The sequence below is a fragment of the Hordeum vulgare genome, chromosome 5H, assembly GCF_904849725.1.
Source record: "Hordeum vulgare subsp. vulgare chromosome 5H, MorexV3_pseudomolecules_assembly, whole genome shotgun sequence".
NCBI classification, from domain to species: Eukaryota; Viridiplantae; Streptophyta; class Magnoliopsida; order Poales; family Poaceae; genus Hordeum; species Hordeum vulgare.
The window spans coordinates 470,476,228-470,490,343 of NC_058522.1; the positions used below are offsets into that span (position 1 = coordinate 470,476,228).

The 14,116-nt window shown below is 46.9% G+C and overlaps 2 protein-coding genes across 2 annotated transcripts; both read right to left on the reverse strand.

Annotated features, from left to right (window-relative positions):
- Window positions 1–5,819: 5,819 nt before the first annotated feature.
- Window positions 5,820–6,629, reverse strand: LOC123396909. Its single transcript, XM_045091678.1, has 2 exons — window positions 6,429–6,629; window positions 5,820–6,343 (listed from the first exon to the last, which is right to left on the reverse strand). The coding sequence occupies exons 1-2, from the start codon at window positions 6,541–6,543 to the stop codon at window positions 5,820–5,822; spliced, it is 639 nt and encodes a 212-aa protein (XP_044947613.1). The 5' UTR covers window positions 6,544–6,629.
- A 701-nt stretch (window positions 6,630–7,330) lies between these two features.
- LOC123399072 (heat shock protein 90-5, chloroplastic) lies at window positions 7,331–11,936 on the reverse strand. The gene is made up of 19 exons (XM_045093495.1): window positions 11,504–11,936; window positions 11,202–11,275; window positions 10,985–11,110; window positions 10,800–10,893; window positions 10,615–10,698; window positions 10,325–10,468; window positions 10,130–10,246; window positions 9,978–10,019; window positions 9,819–9,899; window positions 9,559–9,663; window positions 9,340–9,480; window positions 9,120–9,212; window positions 8,950–9,027; window positions 8,614–8,868; window positions 8,428–8,530; window positions 8,180–8,351; window positions 7,993–8,098; window positions 7,819–7,908; window positions 7,331–7,745 (listed from the first exon to the last, which is right to left on the reverse strand). Exons 1-19 carry the CDS (start codon window positions 11,744–11,746, stop codon window positions 7,554–7,556), a joined length of 2,340 nt encoding a protein of 779 aa, XP_044949430.1. The 5' UTR covers window positions 11,747–11,936; the 3' UTR covers window positions 7,331–7,553.
- Window positions 11,937–14,116: the final 2,180 nt, after the last annotated feature.

Here is a 14,116-nt window from a genome sequence, read left to right on the forward strand (position 1 = left end):
AGACTATGTTCATGACAATTAGTTCAATTAATCATATTATTTAAGAACTCCCACTCAAAAAGTACATCTCTCTAGTCATTTGAGTGGTACATGATCCAAATCCACTATCTCAAGTCCGATCATCACGTGAGTCGAGAATAGTTTCAGTGGTAAGCATCTCCATGCTAATCATATCAACTATACGATTCATGCTCAACCTTTCGGTCTCATGTGTTCCGAGGCCATGTCTGCACATGCTAGGCTCGTCAAGCTTAACCCGAGTGTTCCGCATGTGCAACTGTTTTGCACCCGTTGTATGTGAACGTTGAGTCTATCACACCCGATCATCACGTGGTGTCTCGAAACGAAGAACTGTCGCAACGGTGCACAGTCGGGGAGAACACAATTTCGTCTTGAAATTTTAGTGAGAGATCACCTCATAATGCTACCGTCGTTCTAAGCAAGATAAGGTGCATAAAGGATTAACATCATATGCAATTCATAAGTGAGATGATATGGCCATCATCATGCGCTTCTTGATCTCCATCACCAAAGCACCGGCACGATCTTCTTGTCACCAGCGTCACACCATGATCTCGATCATCATGATCTCCATCAACGTGTCTCCATCGGGGTTGTCGTGCTACTCATGCTATTACTACTAAAGCTATGTCCTAGCAATATAGTAAACGCATCTGCAAGCAGAAACGTTAGTTTAAAGACAACCCTATGGCTCCTGCCGGTTGCCGTACCATCGACGTGCAAGTCGATATTAACTATTACAACATGATCATCTCATACATCCAATATATCACATCACATCGTTGGCCATATCACATCACAAGCATACCCTGCAAAAACAAGTTAGACGTCCTCTAATTTTGTTGTTGCATGTTTTACGTGGTGACCATGGGTATCTAGTAGGATCGCATCTTACTTACGTAAACACCACAACGAAGATATATGAATTGCTATTTAACCTCATCCAAGGACCTCCTCGGTCAATTCCGATTCAACTAAAGTTGGAGAAACTGACACCCGCCACTCATCTTTGAGCAACGGAGTTACTCGTAGCGATGAAACCAGTCTCTTGTAAGCGTACGAGTAATGTTGGTCCGAGCCGCTTCGATCCAACAATACCGCGGAATCAAGAAAAGACTAAGGAGGGCAGCAAAACGCACATCACCGCCCACAAAAACTTTTGTGTTCTACTCGAGAAGACATCTACGCATGAACCTAGCTCATGATGCCACTGTTGGGGAACGTCGCATGGGAAACAAAAAAATTCCTACGCGCACGAAGACCTATCATGGTGATGTCCATCTACGAGAGGGGATGTGTGATCTACGTACCCTTGTAGACCGTACAGCAGAAGCGTTAGTGAATGCGGTTGATGTAGTGGAACGTCCTCACGTCCCTCGATCCGCCCCGCGAACCGTCCCGCGATCAGTCCCACGATCTAGTGCCGAACGGACGGCACCTCCGCGTTCAGCACACGTACAGCTCGACGATGATCTCGGCCTTCTTGATCCAGCAAGAGAGACGGAGAGGTAGAAGAGTTCTCCGGCAGCGTGACTGCGCTCCGGAGGTTGGTGGTGATCTTATCTCAGCAGGGCTCCGCCCGAGCTCCGCAGAAACGCGATCTAGAGGAAAACCGTGGAGGTATGTGGTCGGGCTGCCGTGGAAAAGTCGTCTCAAATCAGCCCTAAAACCTCCGTATATATAGGTGGGAGAGGGGGGGCCTTGCCTTGGGGCTCAAGGAGCCCCAAGGGGGTCGGCCGAGCCAAAGGGGGGAAGATTTCCCCTTCCAAACCGAATCCAACTTGGTTTGGAAGGTGGAGTCCTTCTTCCCTTGCCCACCTCCTCCTTTTTTTTCTTTTCTCTTTGATTTTATTCCTATGGCGCATAGGGCCTTCTTGGGCTGTCCCACCAGCCCACTAAGGGCTGGTGCGCCACCCCCAAGGCCTATGGGCTTCCCCGGGGTGGGTTGCCCCCCCCCCCCCCGGGTGAACACCCGGAACCCATTCATCATTCCCGGTACATTCCTGGTAACTCCGAAAACCTTCCGGTAATCAAATGAGATCATCCTATATATCAATCTTCGTTTCCGGACCATTCCGGAAACCCTCGTGACGTCCGTGATCTCATCCGGGACTCCGAACAACATTCGGTAACCAACCATATAACTCAAATACGCATAAAACAACGTCGAACCTTAAGTGTGCAGACCCTGCGGGTTCGAGAACTATGTAGACATGACCCGAGAGACTCATCGGTCAACATCCAATAGCGGGACCTGGATGCCGATATTGGATCCTACATATTCTACGAAGATCTTATCGTTTGAACCTCAGTGCCAAGGATTCATATAATCCCGTATGTCATTCCCTTTGTCCTTCGCTATGTTACTTGCCCGAGATTCGATCGTCAGTATCCGCATACCTATTTCAATCTCGTTTACCGGCAAGTCTCTTTACTCGTTCCGTAATACAAGATCCCGCAACTTACACTAAGTCACATTGCTTGCAAGGCTTGTGTGTGATGTTGTATTAGCGAGTGGGCCCCGAGATACCTCTCCGTCACACGGAGTGACAAATCCCAGTCTCGATCCATATTAACTCAACTAACACCTTCGGAGATACCTGTAGAGCATCTTTATAGTCACCCGGTTACGTTGCGACGTTTGATACACACAAAGCATTCCTCCGGTGTCAGTGAGTTATATGATCTCATGGTCATAGGAACAAATACTTGACACGCAGAAAACAGTAGCAACAAAATGACACGATCAACATGCTACGTCTATTAGTTTGGGTCTAGTCCATCACATGATTCTCCTAATGATGTGATCCCGTTATCAAGTAACAACACTTGCCTATGGCCAGGAAACCTTGGCCATCTTTGATCAACGAGCTAGTCAACTAGAGGCTTACTAGGGACAGTGTTTTGTCTATGTATCCACACAAGTATTGTGTTTCCAATCAATACAATTATAGCATGGATAATAAACGATTATCATGAACAAAGAAATATAATAATAACTAATTTATTATTGCCTCTATGGCATATTTCCAACAGTTTCTTCACACTAAGAGGTCGCACATCCAAACCTCAAAAGCGCATGACAACCTCTGTTTCCCTCTGCGAAGGGCATATCTTGTACCTTTACTTTATGCCCTTGAAAGAGTTATGGTGATCTACACCAATTCCTTATTTCGCCTTTATCTTGGCTAACGTCATATGCTAGGAAAGATCTATATTCATATGTCAACTTGGAAGTAAGTATCCACGAATTATTATTGTTGACATTACCCTTGAGGTAAGTAGTTGGGAGGCGAAACTATAAGCCCATATCTTTCTCTATGTTCAACTGAAACTTTGATCTCATGAGTACCATGTGAGTTGTAGCAATTGTGGAAGACGAAATGATGATTGAGTATGTGGATTTGCTTTACAAGCTCTTATTTGACTCTTTCCGATGTTGTGATAAATTGCAATTGCTTCAATGACTATAGGCTATTGGTTGTTAATTCTCATTAAGGTTCTTGGTCCATACTTTACTTTGTGAAGAAATTACCACTTTAGCATAAGAGATGATATGATGATATTGTTGTTCTAACTATGATCATGATGCCTGCATGTCCATATCTTGTTTTGTCGACACCTCTCTCTCTAAATATGTGGGCATATTTATTGATCTCGGTTTCCGCTTGAGGACAAGCGAGGTCTAAGCTTGGGGGAGTTGATACGTCCTTTTTGCATCATGCTTTCATGTTGATATTTATCGCTTTATGGGTTTTTATTATACTTCACGGTACAATACTTATGCTTTTTCGCTCTTATTTTGCAAGGTTTACATGAAGAGGGAGAATGCCGGCAGCTGAAATTCTGGCCTGAAAAGGGAGCAAGTTTGAGATACCTATTATGCGCAACTCCAAAAGTCGTGAAAATCAACGAGGATTTATTTTGAAATTTATAAAAAATACTGGGCCGAAGAAGTACCAGAGGGGAGCCAACACGAGTCCACAAGCCTGCTAGGCGCGGCCTACCCCCCTGGCCGCGCCTAGGGGGCTTGTGGGCTCCCTGCTGGCCCTCTGGCCCCCCTCTTTTTCTATAAGGAGGGTTTCGTTCTAGAAAAAAATCAAGAGGAGGCTTTCGGGAGGAATCGCCGCTGCCATGAGGCGGAACTTGAGCATAACCAATCTAGAGCTCCGGCAGGGTCGTCCTGCCGGGGAAACTTCCCTCCCGGAGGGGGAAATCATCGCCATCGTCATCACCAACACTCCTCTCATCGGAGGGGACTCATCACCATCAGCATCTTCATCAGCACCATCTCACCTCCAAACCCTAGTTCATCTCTTGTAACCAATCTTCGTTTCGCGACTCCGATTGGTACTTGTAAGGTTGCTAGTAGTGTTAATTACTCTTTGTAGTTGATGCTAGTTGGATTACTCGGTGGAAGATTATATGTTCAGATCCTTGATGCTATTCAATACCTCTCTGGTCATGAATATGATTATGCTTTGTGAGTAGTTACTTTTGTTCCTGAGGACATGGGATAAGTCTTGCTATAAGTAGTCATGTGAATTTGGTATTCGTTCGATTTTGATGCGTTGTATGTTGTTTTTCCTCTAGTGGTGTTATGTGAACGTCGACTACATAACACTTCACCATTATTTGGGACTAGAGGAAGGCATTGGGAAGTAGTAAGTAGATGATGGGTTGCTAGAGTGACAGAAGCTTAAACCCTAGTTTATGTGTTGCTTCGTAAGGGGCTGATTTGGATCCACTAGTTTAATGCTATGGTTAGACTGTCTTAATTCTTCTTTCGTAGTTGCGGATGCTTGCGAGAGGGGTTAATCATAAGTGTGATGTTTGTCCAAGTAAGGGCAGCACCCAAGCACTGGTCCACCCACATATCAAACTATCAAAGTAGCGAACGTGAATCATATGAACATGATGAAAACTAGCTTGACAGAAATTCACATGTGTCCTCGGGAGCACTTTACCTCCTGTAAGAGTTTGTCCAGGCTTGTCCCTTGCTACAAAAGGGATTGGGCCACTTTGCTGCACCGTTGTTACTATTGTTACTTGCTACTTGCTACGAATCATCTTATCACACAACTATCTGTTAGCGATAATTTCAGTGCTTGCACAGAATACCTTGCTGAAAACCACTTGTCAGATCCTTCTGCTCCTCGTTGGGTTCGACACTCTTACTTATCGAAAGGACTACGGTAGATCCCCTACACTTGTGGGTCATCAATGGTGGAGAAGGGGCGAGCTCCGGCGACGGTGGTGGAGGAGGAGGTCCCGGGGAGGAGGAGGGGCGTGGTGGAGGGGGCGCGGGGAGGAGGAGGGCGCGGTGGTGGCGCGGGAAGGAGGAGGGCGCGATGACGCAGGTAGGTGGAGGGCGCGACGACGCAGGAAGGAGGAGTGTGCGGCAACGGTGGTGGTTTCAGGGGTGAGAGAGAGGGGTGTGTGGTGGGGCGCAACGACCGTTAAGGGAGAGAGGCGCGTGGGCGTGGGGGCGACGGTCGTTAGGGCGCATCCTCTTTGCCGTCTGCCCCCCGACGGCACAGAGGAGAAAAGCAGACGGCAAAGAGAGAGGTCGTTAGGGGGAGAGAGGGGGTGCGGGGTGGGCCGCCCGTGCTCTTTGCCGTCTGCCTGAATGCTCTTTGTCGTCAGCTAGCAGACGACAAAGAGCTGGTTGGTGGCAAATAGTATCTTTTCCATCAGCCTGCCCTTTGTCGTCTGGTTTTTGGTAGCTGATGGCGAAGAGGGTCTTTGCCATCTGCCAGCAAACGGTAAAGAAGCAGCAGATAGCAAAATCTCTGATTTTAGTAGTGAATGTTGTGCATGGTCTTCAATTTAGGCCTTCCAGTTTCTATTGTTGTCTCATCGAGCACTGACAAGCAAAATTTCATTCTATCCTTGATGTTCTTTTCCTTCAAAATTGGTTTCACACAATTTGAATGTCTCTTTATCAACTTCAACATGAACTTCGTGTGGAGTGTGGTGGGGCTGCATCCTAGTTGCCAAGCAAGTGACCGGACGGTAGACCTTTTGTTCAGAGGGATTGTAGGGATTTGATCTAGGTTGATGTCCTTTGCCTTTCTTCCACAGTTTCCTTTTCTCTGACTGGAAATGTCAACCTCCAAACCTTGTGCAATTTGCCTCATCGCTTTCTTCCAAACTCTTTGAATATTCCAAACACCTACTCCAAAAAAGTCAGCCACTTTTTTCTTATAATCTCTGTTAAATTTGCCCCCTCTACTCATACACAGTGTATGCAATGCAACATAAGCAGCATACTTCTGCTTGTCATCAAGGTTGTCCCTTTTCCGAACTGTTTGCTCAACACCTGTCCGAAGGAATGCAAAAAAGAAAAAATAGTCAGAAATGCTACAGTTAACTGAAAGTAGTCTAAAATGCTACTGTAATTGTACCTCCATCTTCATCCATTTGAAGTAGTGCATCTTCATCCATTTCAACTACTGGATCTTCATCCATTTCATCTGCACATGGAGTGCAGTTGAGGTCTGACACAATCATGTTCTCCATCTTCACTACTCCGTACAGGAGTATTGCTGTTGTGAGGTACTGCAGCTAGAGTATTGCTGCTAGAGGTCTTACTCCTCCTTCTTACTCTTGCTGCAAATTAACCTTAGGACATAAGATATCTTGAGAAGAATAAAAGAAGATTGAAGAAATAGGAAAAATATATGTGCTGAACAGAATTTTGGAGTACTCCGCTTTAAATTTAGTTGACAATAACTTGTTCACATTACTGCAAAATATTGATAGAGTTGTTGCTAAATTTAGGTTGATGAGATGAATGTGGGCATCAACCGACCTCAGCAGCAGCTCCAGGAATAGCATCCACCTGGACGTGCCGTGTGCAGCACCACCACCACCACCAGTAGCAGCTCTAGGACAAGGCCTAGAGGTGGAGTGGAGGAGTGTCGTGTGCAGCAGCACCACCACCAGTAGTAGCAGCTCGAGAGAGGAGGATCGCCTGAGCTTGAAAGTGGAGGCGCTTGGACCTGGGTGCAGTCTTTGACGTGGAGGCGCCAGGATCTGGGTGGAGGTGGATGTGAAGGTTGAGGGCGGGGCCGGAGGTCAAGGGCGAGGTCGGACCGCCGGAGGTCGATGGCGAGGGCAGGGCCAGAGGGCGGGCGAGGACGGGAGCGGAAGACACTGAGGAAGAAGACAGGACACTGAGGAAGAAGACAGGCTGATTTAGAATTTGAACTGGGGGCATAAATGTCTATTTACCTATGCACATTTACCCTTTTTCACCTGCTCGGAAGACAATCCCCAACGACTCATAATTCGGAACGGAGTAAAATGCATGAAACATACATAGTATAGCCAATTTAATTTCACGACCGTCAAAAAAGTCACCTACAAAATTTAGCCTTGGCGCAAACAAGATTTTGGAGCTCAGCGTTCTTACAAAGACAGTCCATTGCTCGATGTCATCATCACTCTGGCTCCAGTGATACTTCTATTTTTTGCTCATCCACCTCCAGGGTATCTTTTTTTTTTTAAATGGATGCCTACAGAACTAACTAATCTCTCCATGGGTCATTCTCGTTCTCAGTCCTGACTTCGGATGGCTCAACAACCTCCGTTACAACGGCTTCAGAAGAGTCGTTGACATTGGTCTCAGCCTCCTCGGTGCCGGATCTACCCCATCTCCCGCCAAGGGCGATGGTCATCATCTCGTAGATCTTGCCCCCCAACTCCGCTGGACTCTCAGGCTAGACAAACCAAGCAACAATCATTAGGCCACGAGTGACCATGAACGGGAGCATATAGGTATACTGTACTTACTGTGTATCCACTGGAGATCAGGGCAGTCTCGTACAGCAACTCAACTGCCCTCTTGGCTTCGGTGCTCTCAGGCTCGTTCTTGCAAGCAGCCTATTGTTATTCACGATGCATACATTAGTGATTGAACAAAAACAAATAGGTACGATTCGCAAGAAAAGATTGCAGATATCTTACACTCAAGTCCTTGACAATAGGGTGTTCGGGATTGATTTCAAAAATTCTTCTTCCTCTCATGAACTCCAAGCTTGATGTGTCACCAAGCGTTTGTGCTTTCATAAGCCTATCAAGTTGAAGAAGTGTTAGGACAAGAACTGTGCCCTTATTGTACCAAATTGGGTAAGTGAATGAACCATCATGCTACCTTTCCATGTTAGCCGACCAACCAAACTTGCCAGACACAAGAACACATGGTGAAGAGCTGAGTCTCTTGGAAATTTGGACCTTTGCAACTTTGTCACCTAGCTGCTGCTTTATCCAGTCACAAAGAAGAGTGTATTCCTGCTTGCTTTCTTCCTTGTCCTCATCCTCATCGCCTGCAACAGCCAATATATGTTATTGTCATGCAGAAACTGCTTATAACCAATCACATGATAATTCAAATTCACATACCCAATTCTAGGTCTTCCTTGCTGATATCAACAAACTTTTTCTCTTTGTACGTCTGCAGATTCTGAATAGCTACCTCATCAATCGGTTCGATAAGGTAGAGAACCTAAAAAATGGAAGTGTCAGCTTAAGCAAACTGTAGCACAACAGAAATTCAATTATATGATCAACACCAAGATAAGCACATACTTCAATATCTTTCTGAAGCAGCTTCTCCAAGAAAGGAGCAGTCTTTGCACTCTGAAGACTATCTGTAGCAATATAATAGATTGCCTTTTGGGTCTCGGGCATATTCTCCACATACTGATCGAGACTTATCAAATCCGTCTCATTTTTGGAGGAATAAAACCGCAGCAAAGGAGCAAGGCGCTTCTGATTTCCTGAGTCCTCAATGCAACCAAGTTTCATAAATTTGCCAAAGCTCTCCCAAAATTTCTTGTAGTCCTGCACGAAGGCTGCCAAGCTTCATGACAAGCCCCATGAAACAACGAACAGCATGGGAATAGGAGGAAGTTAGACTCTTACCTCCTTCTCATCCTTGTCAGCAATATCCTGAATCATATCAAAAGTCTTCCTAACAAGTCTCTTGCGCATGATCCTGACCTGAAACATATGATGGTGATAACTAGTTCCAAGAACTACATACTAAAGTAAACAACTGCATATTAAGTCACAAATACTTTCCAGTAACTTACAATACGACTTTCTTGAAGGATCTCACGAGAAACATTCAGAGGGAGATCATTCGAGTCAACAACACCTTTGACAAAGCTCAAGTACCTGGGGAACTGCAGAGAGAATACTAAAGTTCAGCAGCCCATTACAACATCGTAATCATAGTAACCAAAGAAGTAACTCGTCTGATGGAGTAGCTTCTAACTCCAATATCAGAATCAAAAAAATGAGACAACATACCAGCTCGCCATCAAAGTCATCAGAAATGAAAACCCTCTTGACATACAACCGGATATTTTTGGTCTTAGGGTTCATTATCTCCTCATTGCTAAGCGGTGCCATTCCTGGGATGTAGAGAACACTCCTAAATTCCACCTCACCCTGTTTGGAACAAAAGCCTTGTCAGAATGTTTGGTGTGCATTGACACAACAGATGTTTAGTTTCGTAAGTGTGTGTACCTCTGTTGTGAAGTGTGCATGAGCTAGAGGATCCAAAAACTCATTGAATGCCTTCTTGTAAAATTCATTGTACTCAGTTTCCTCAACTTCCTTTGGATTTCTCATCTACATGACAAGAAAATTCATTTCAGCTTCTGTTTCTTCAATATATAGCCAATAGATAACCAAACTACCAAAGTAAAGACATATTTCACATGGCAGTTGCACTGCAGGTACCAATGATAAGGTTATGGAAGCAAATAAATTGTGTGCCAGCATACCCATATTGGCTTTGTTTCATTTGCCAATTCCCAATCCCAGTACTTCTCAGTGATAGTTTTCTTCTTCTTTTCCTTCTCGCCCTGCAAAAGAGGGGTTATTTTTATACACAATATGGATGGGTTTGATCACAGTGACAACCAAATGCACAGAAAGCTAACCTCTGCTGTCTCTTCAGTTTCTTTTGACTCCTCTTCTTCAACCTATTTAGAGGATGTAACAAGTACACAGGAGAGAAGAAATAAATATCCATTACAAAACTTAGTATGACTGGAGGTTTAAACTTTAAAGCAGAGCATACTCAAAATCCTACCTCAACTGTTCTAGATTTCTCTTGCCATGTAAAAATGGGGAACGAAACAAACTGCGAGTAGTTCTTAACAAGACCTTGAATCCTCGTCGGGTCAGCAAATTCATACTTATCATCCTCCTAAAGAAACAAAAGTATAGTTAGAGTGGTGTTAGGTGATAAAGGTTGTACAAAGTATCAGTATAGGTCTTATCTTACTCTTAAAAAGAGAGTAATCTGTGTTCCACGTGTCAGCATTTTCTCAGGATCAGTCTCTTCCCTGATAACGTATGAGCTACTGTTAGCCTCGGCTTCCCAGATATACTGCTTATCTGTCTTGGGACTCTTAGTGGACACCACAACCTGCAAGGCAACAAAGTAACCACAAGTTTGAAAACTACTTTTGGCTTGCAAAACAGATGCACAAATAATTTGAAATTGTTCCTCAAAACATGCAGCGCTTGAGACATTCATGTATAATGGTCCACCATCCAACAGATATTCTGTACCTTCTCTGCAACAAGAAAAGCCGAATAAAACCCAACACCAAATTGACCAATAAGTCCATTATCTGCACCAAGCTCCTTGTTCTCCTGAAAAAAGAGACAGCAAACTGAAATCAACATCAACAATGAAGGAAACAAGGTCATCATAGAACAGAAACAGATAAAGCTAGTTAGGGAAAAAGGTGCACCTTCAGAGCCTTCAAAAATTTGGAGGTACCACTTTGCGCAATAGTTCCAAGGCAGTCCTTGAGCTCATCCTTTGTCATCCCAATGCCACTATCGCTGTAAAATCCAAAGCAATGGGTCAGAGACTGAATTGTGACTTCTATCAGAATTGATGATTGAACGGCCAGGCTGATAGAGAAGAACATACGTGATTGTTATTGTGCCAGCGTCTGGGTCAGGCTTAATCCTTATTTCCATGTCACCACCATCAGCCAGCACGGATGGGTCAGTTACACTGAGAAACCTCAGCTTATCCAAGGCATCACTCGCATTACTGGGTGGAAACAAAAAGTTGTCGAGGTCAGATAGTCAGCAGCGATTCTAACAGTAGTTCAATTAATATACATCTTCGGCAGAAGACTGACCTTACAAGCTCCCGGAGGAACACTTCCTTGTGGCTGTACAGGCTGTGAACAATCAAATCCATCAACCGGCTGACCTGCAAGACAGAAGAGAAACGGCATCAACATCCAATTATGGAACTGTCAGAACCTACTCACAGACGAACTCGCCACAGCCTCTCAATTTCATCTCCAGTAATAACTAAATGAAACACGAATCCTGCCAGCGCAGCAATCCAGAACCGACTGGTCGTTACGCGTCCCAGATTCGCCGGGATCCAAAATCCAACCGGAAGGTACACAAGGACTGGAAACCCTCCACCCACCTCGGCCTGGTACTCGAACTCCTCCCCGGCGGCCTCCTCCTCCCCGGCGGTCTTCTCGGCGACGGCGGAGGCGCACCTCGCCCCGACGAGCCTCTCCCTCCCGGCCTCCCACCTGACCCCTCTGGCGCCGGCGGGCCTCCTCCCCTGCGGCGCGAGCGCGGCCCGCGGCAGCCCCCGCGACGGGCTCGGCCGCAGCGCCGCCACCGACGACGGGCCCAGGGTCCTGCTCAGCGCGGGCGCCATGAGAGGGAGAGACGGCGGCGAGCCTACCGCTTTCGCTGGTGGTTGGTTGCTCGGATGGTTTGGGTTCCGGCGCGGTGTCTCGGTCTGGGAGGGGGGAGGCGAGAGGATAAGGCTCTAGGCTAGGCTAGGGTTTATACTTGGGATAGAATAGAATGGTGGGGGGGTGGGTTTAGGCCAGGGGGAGAGGGAGACGACGACGAGAGCGGGGCGGGGCGGGGCGTCGGGAGGATTCTGGAAGGGTGTAGGGCGCGTGTGGGGCGTGCGCGGCGCCGTCGGATGGGGTGGAGCCGACGGTGGATGGGGGGCTAGCGTGGGATGTGTGGGAGGCTGTTTGTCCGACGTGCGAGTGGCGACCATTGGTTCGTTTGCGGCTCCGCTACCTCGAGGCTGGCAGCTTCTCCGTCTCTCTCGGGCTCTTGGTTGCTCCGCCTCCGCCCTCCGTCACCGTAAGACGCGGGCTCATCGCATCTGGAGTAGAAAAGCCGTCATATTCATGTCACGATTAGCATAGATCCAGAATTTTACCACTAAAAAAATCATAATTTTAGTTAAAAAAAACATAAATGTATGATTCGTGGCATTTTAACGTGTCATCTTCTTCTATCTTCTATTCTATTCTTTCTATTATCTACTAAAAGTAAAATATGGGTCAAAATTAAAGAAATATGCTACAAAATTTCATGTTAATCAGAAACATCCGTCCCACCACATATACACGTCCCGCACAAAAGAAAAATATTCACCGTGGCCTAGCTCGGTAACAAAGAAAAGCACACCCTAGCACGGCCGTGGACTCGTGGTATCCCCTTTGTCATGCCTTTATGCCACCAGCCGAAACCTCCTCGATCGCACACAGCCATCCTAGCACATGGTCGTGCTATTATATTTGCCATGCCTCTGCGCTGCCGACCGAAACATGTAGCTCAATCTCACTCAAGTTGTCGCATCGTCTCCCGATGGCAGCAACAGCGAAGCAAAGGAGCAGGTTACGGCTGCAAGCAATGGTGGCGGCGACTCCCGATGACGGCGACGGCAAAGCCAATTTGGTGGTACGTTGTATGTTGGTGTTAAACACGACAAAGCCTTCCAATGCTGGTACGTGTCCAGGTGCCACTACATGTATGATCCGAGTAGGACTTGAATTAGCAGCCGAGTCGTATTGCTCTAGGTGCTAGCTTTGTACTACTTATATATATACATGTAATCAGCCCTGTAATATGTACCGAACCGTGAACTAGATCAAGACCAAAAGTAATACAAGCATAGGACCGACACGGCCCTATTAGCCATCACCTGGATTTCTCGTGTGCGTGTTCCTTGTGATCGAATTAGCCCGGCGAGTTGATCGCTAGCTTAGCTGATTAAGCTAGCTATATTCGTGCGGCAGTCCAGCAACAATCCATCCACCTGTGTGCCTACTTGCTTAGTACTACCACTACGGCGTGTATCGGATCTTCTTGTACAGGCGTTTGGTTGACGGCCGAAAGCACTGGTCGTTGGAATCGTCGTCGTTCGTTGTCGTCGTCGAAAAGTACTCGACGGCGTGGTCTGGGCCAACAATTGGTATCTAGAGCTTGGTTTATTGGCGTGATCTTCGAAAAGCAATCGAAGGATCATGTCGACCCCCGGCAAGGAGATCGTTGTGGTAGGAGCGGGAGCACCGATGCAGATGGTGGGGGTGTCGCAATTCCCTCGATTGGATCGAGAGGACTACGCACTATGGGCGATGAACATGGAGGTCGCGATGGAGGGAGCGGAGTTCTGGGAAGCTGTCGACCCCGGCGGCGCCGAGTACGCGAAGGGTGCGGCGAAGTACCGGACGGATCGTCAGGCGTTAACGGCGATCTACTCCGCCATGCCGAAGGATGTGCTGCAACACCTCTTCGGAAAGAAATCGGCGAAGGAGGCATGGGAGACCATCAAGATCCTGCACCAGGGTCATGAACGTGTCAAGGAAGCACACCTTCAGTCCTTGATGAGAAGCTACGAATGCCTGAAGATGGAGGAAAGCGAGACGGTTGATCAGTTTGCCTCCCGTCTTAAGACCCTCGTCAATGGCATACGGGGCTATGGTTCAACCCTAGAAGAAGTTGCGATCGTTCGACGATTTTTGCGCGCCGCGCCGGCACGCTACATCCAGATCGTCACGTCAATCGAGCAATGTCTCGACCTAAAGACTCTCACGGTCGAGGATCTCGTCGGAAGGTTCAAGGCCCACGACGAGAGAATTCGTCTCAGTTTCGGCGACGCAGAGGGGAGTGAGCACCTGATGCTGACAAAGGCACAATGGATTGCCTTGTCAAAAGAACAACAAGGCGGATCCACGAGCAGCAGCAAGAAGAAGGGGAAGGGGAAGCAGCGCTCGGCGAG

Coding starts and splice junctions, on each gene's coding strand:
- LOC123396909 (XM_045091678.1), bottom strand. CDS start 6,543: ATGGAGAACATGATTGTGTCAGACCTCAACTGCACTCCATGTGCAGAT. Junction 6,344..6,428: donor TCAAATGGATGAAGATGGAG/GTACAATTACAG, acceptor TCCTTCGGACAG/GTGTTGAGCAAACAGTTCGG.
- LOC123399072 (XM_045093495.1), bottom strand. CDS start 11,746: ATGGCGCCCGCGCTGAGCAGGACCCTGGGCCCGTCGTCGGTGGCGGCG. Junction 10,469..10,614: donor CTTTTCTTGTTGCAGAGAAG/GTACAGAATATC, acceptor GTTGCCTTGCAG/GTTGTGGTGTCCACTAAGAG. Junction 9,213..9,339: donor ATGACTTTGATGGCGAGCTG/GTATGTTGTCTC, acceptor TTCTCTCTGCAG/TTCCCCAGGTACTTGAGCTT.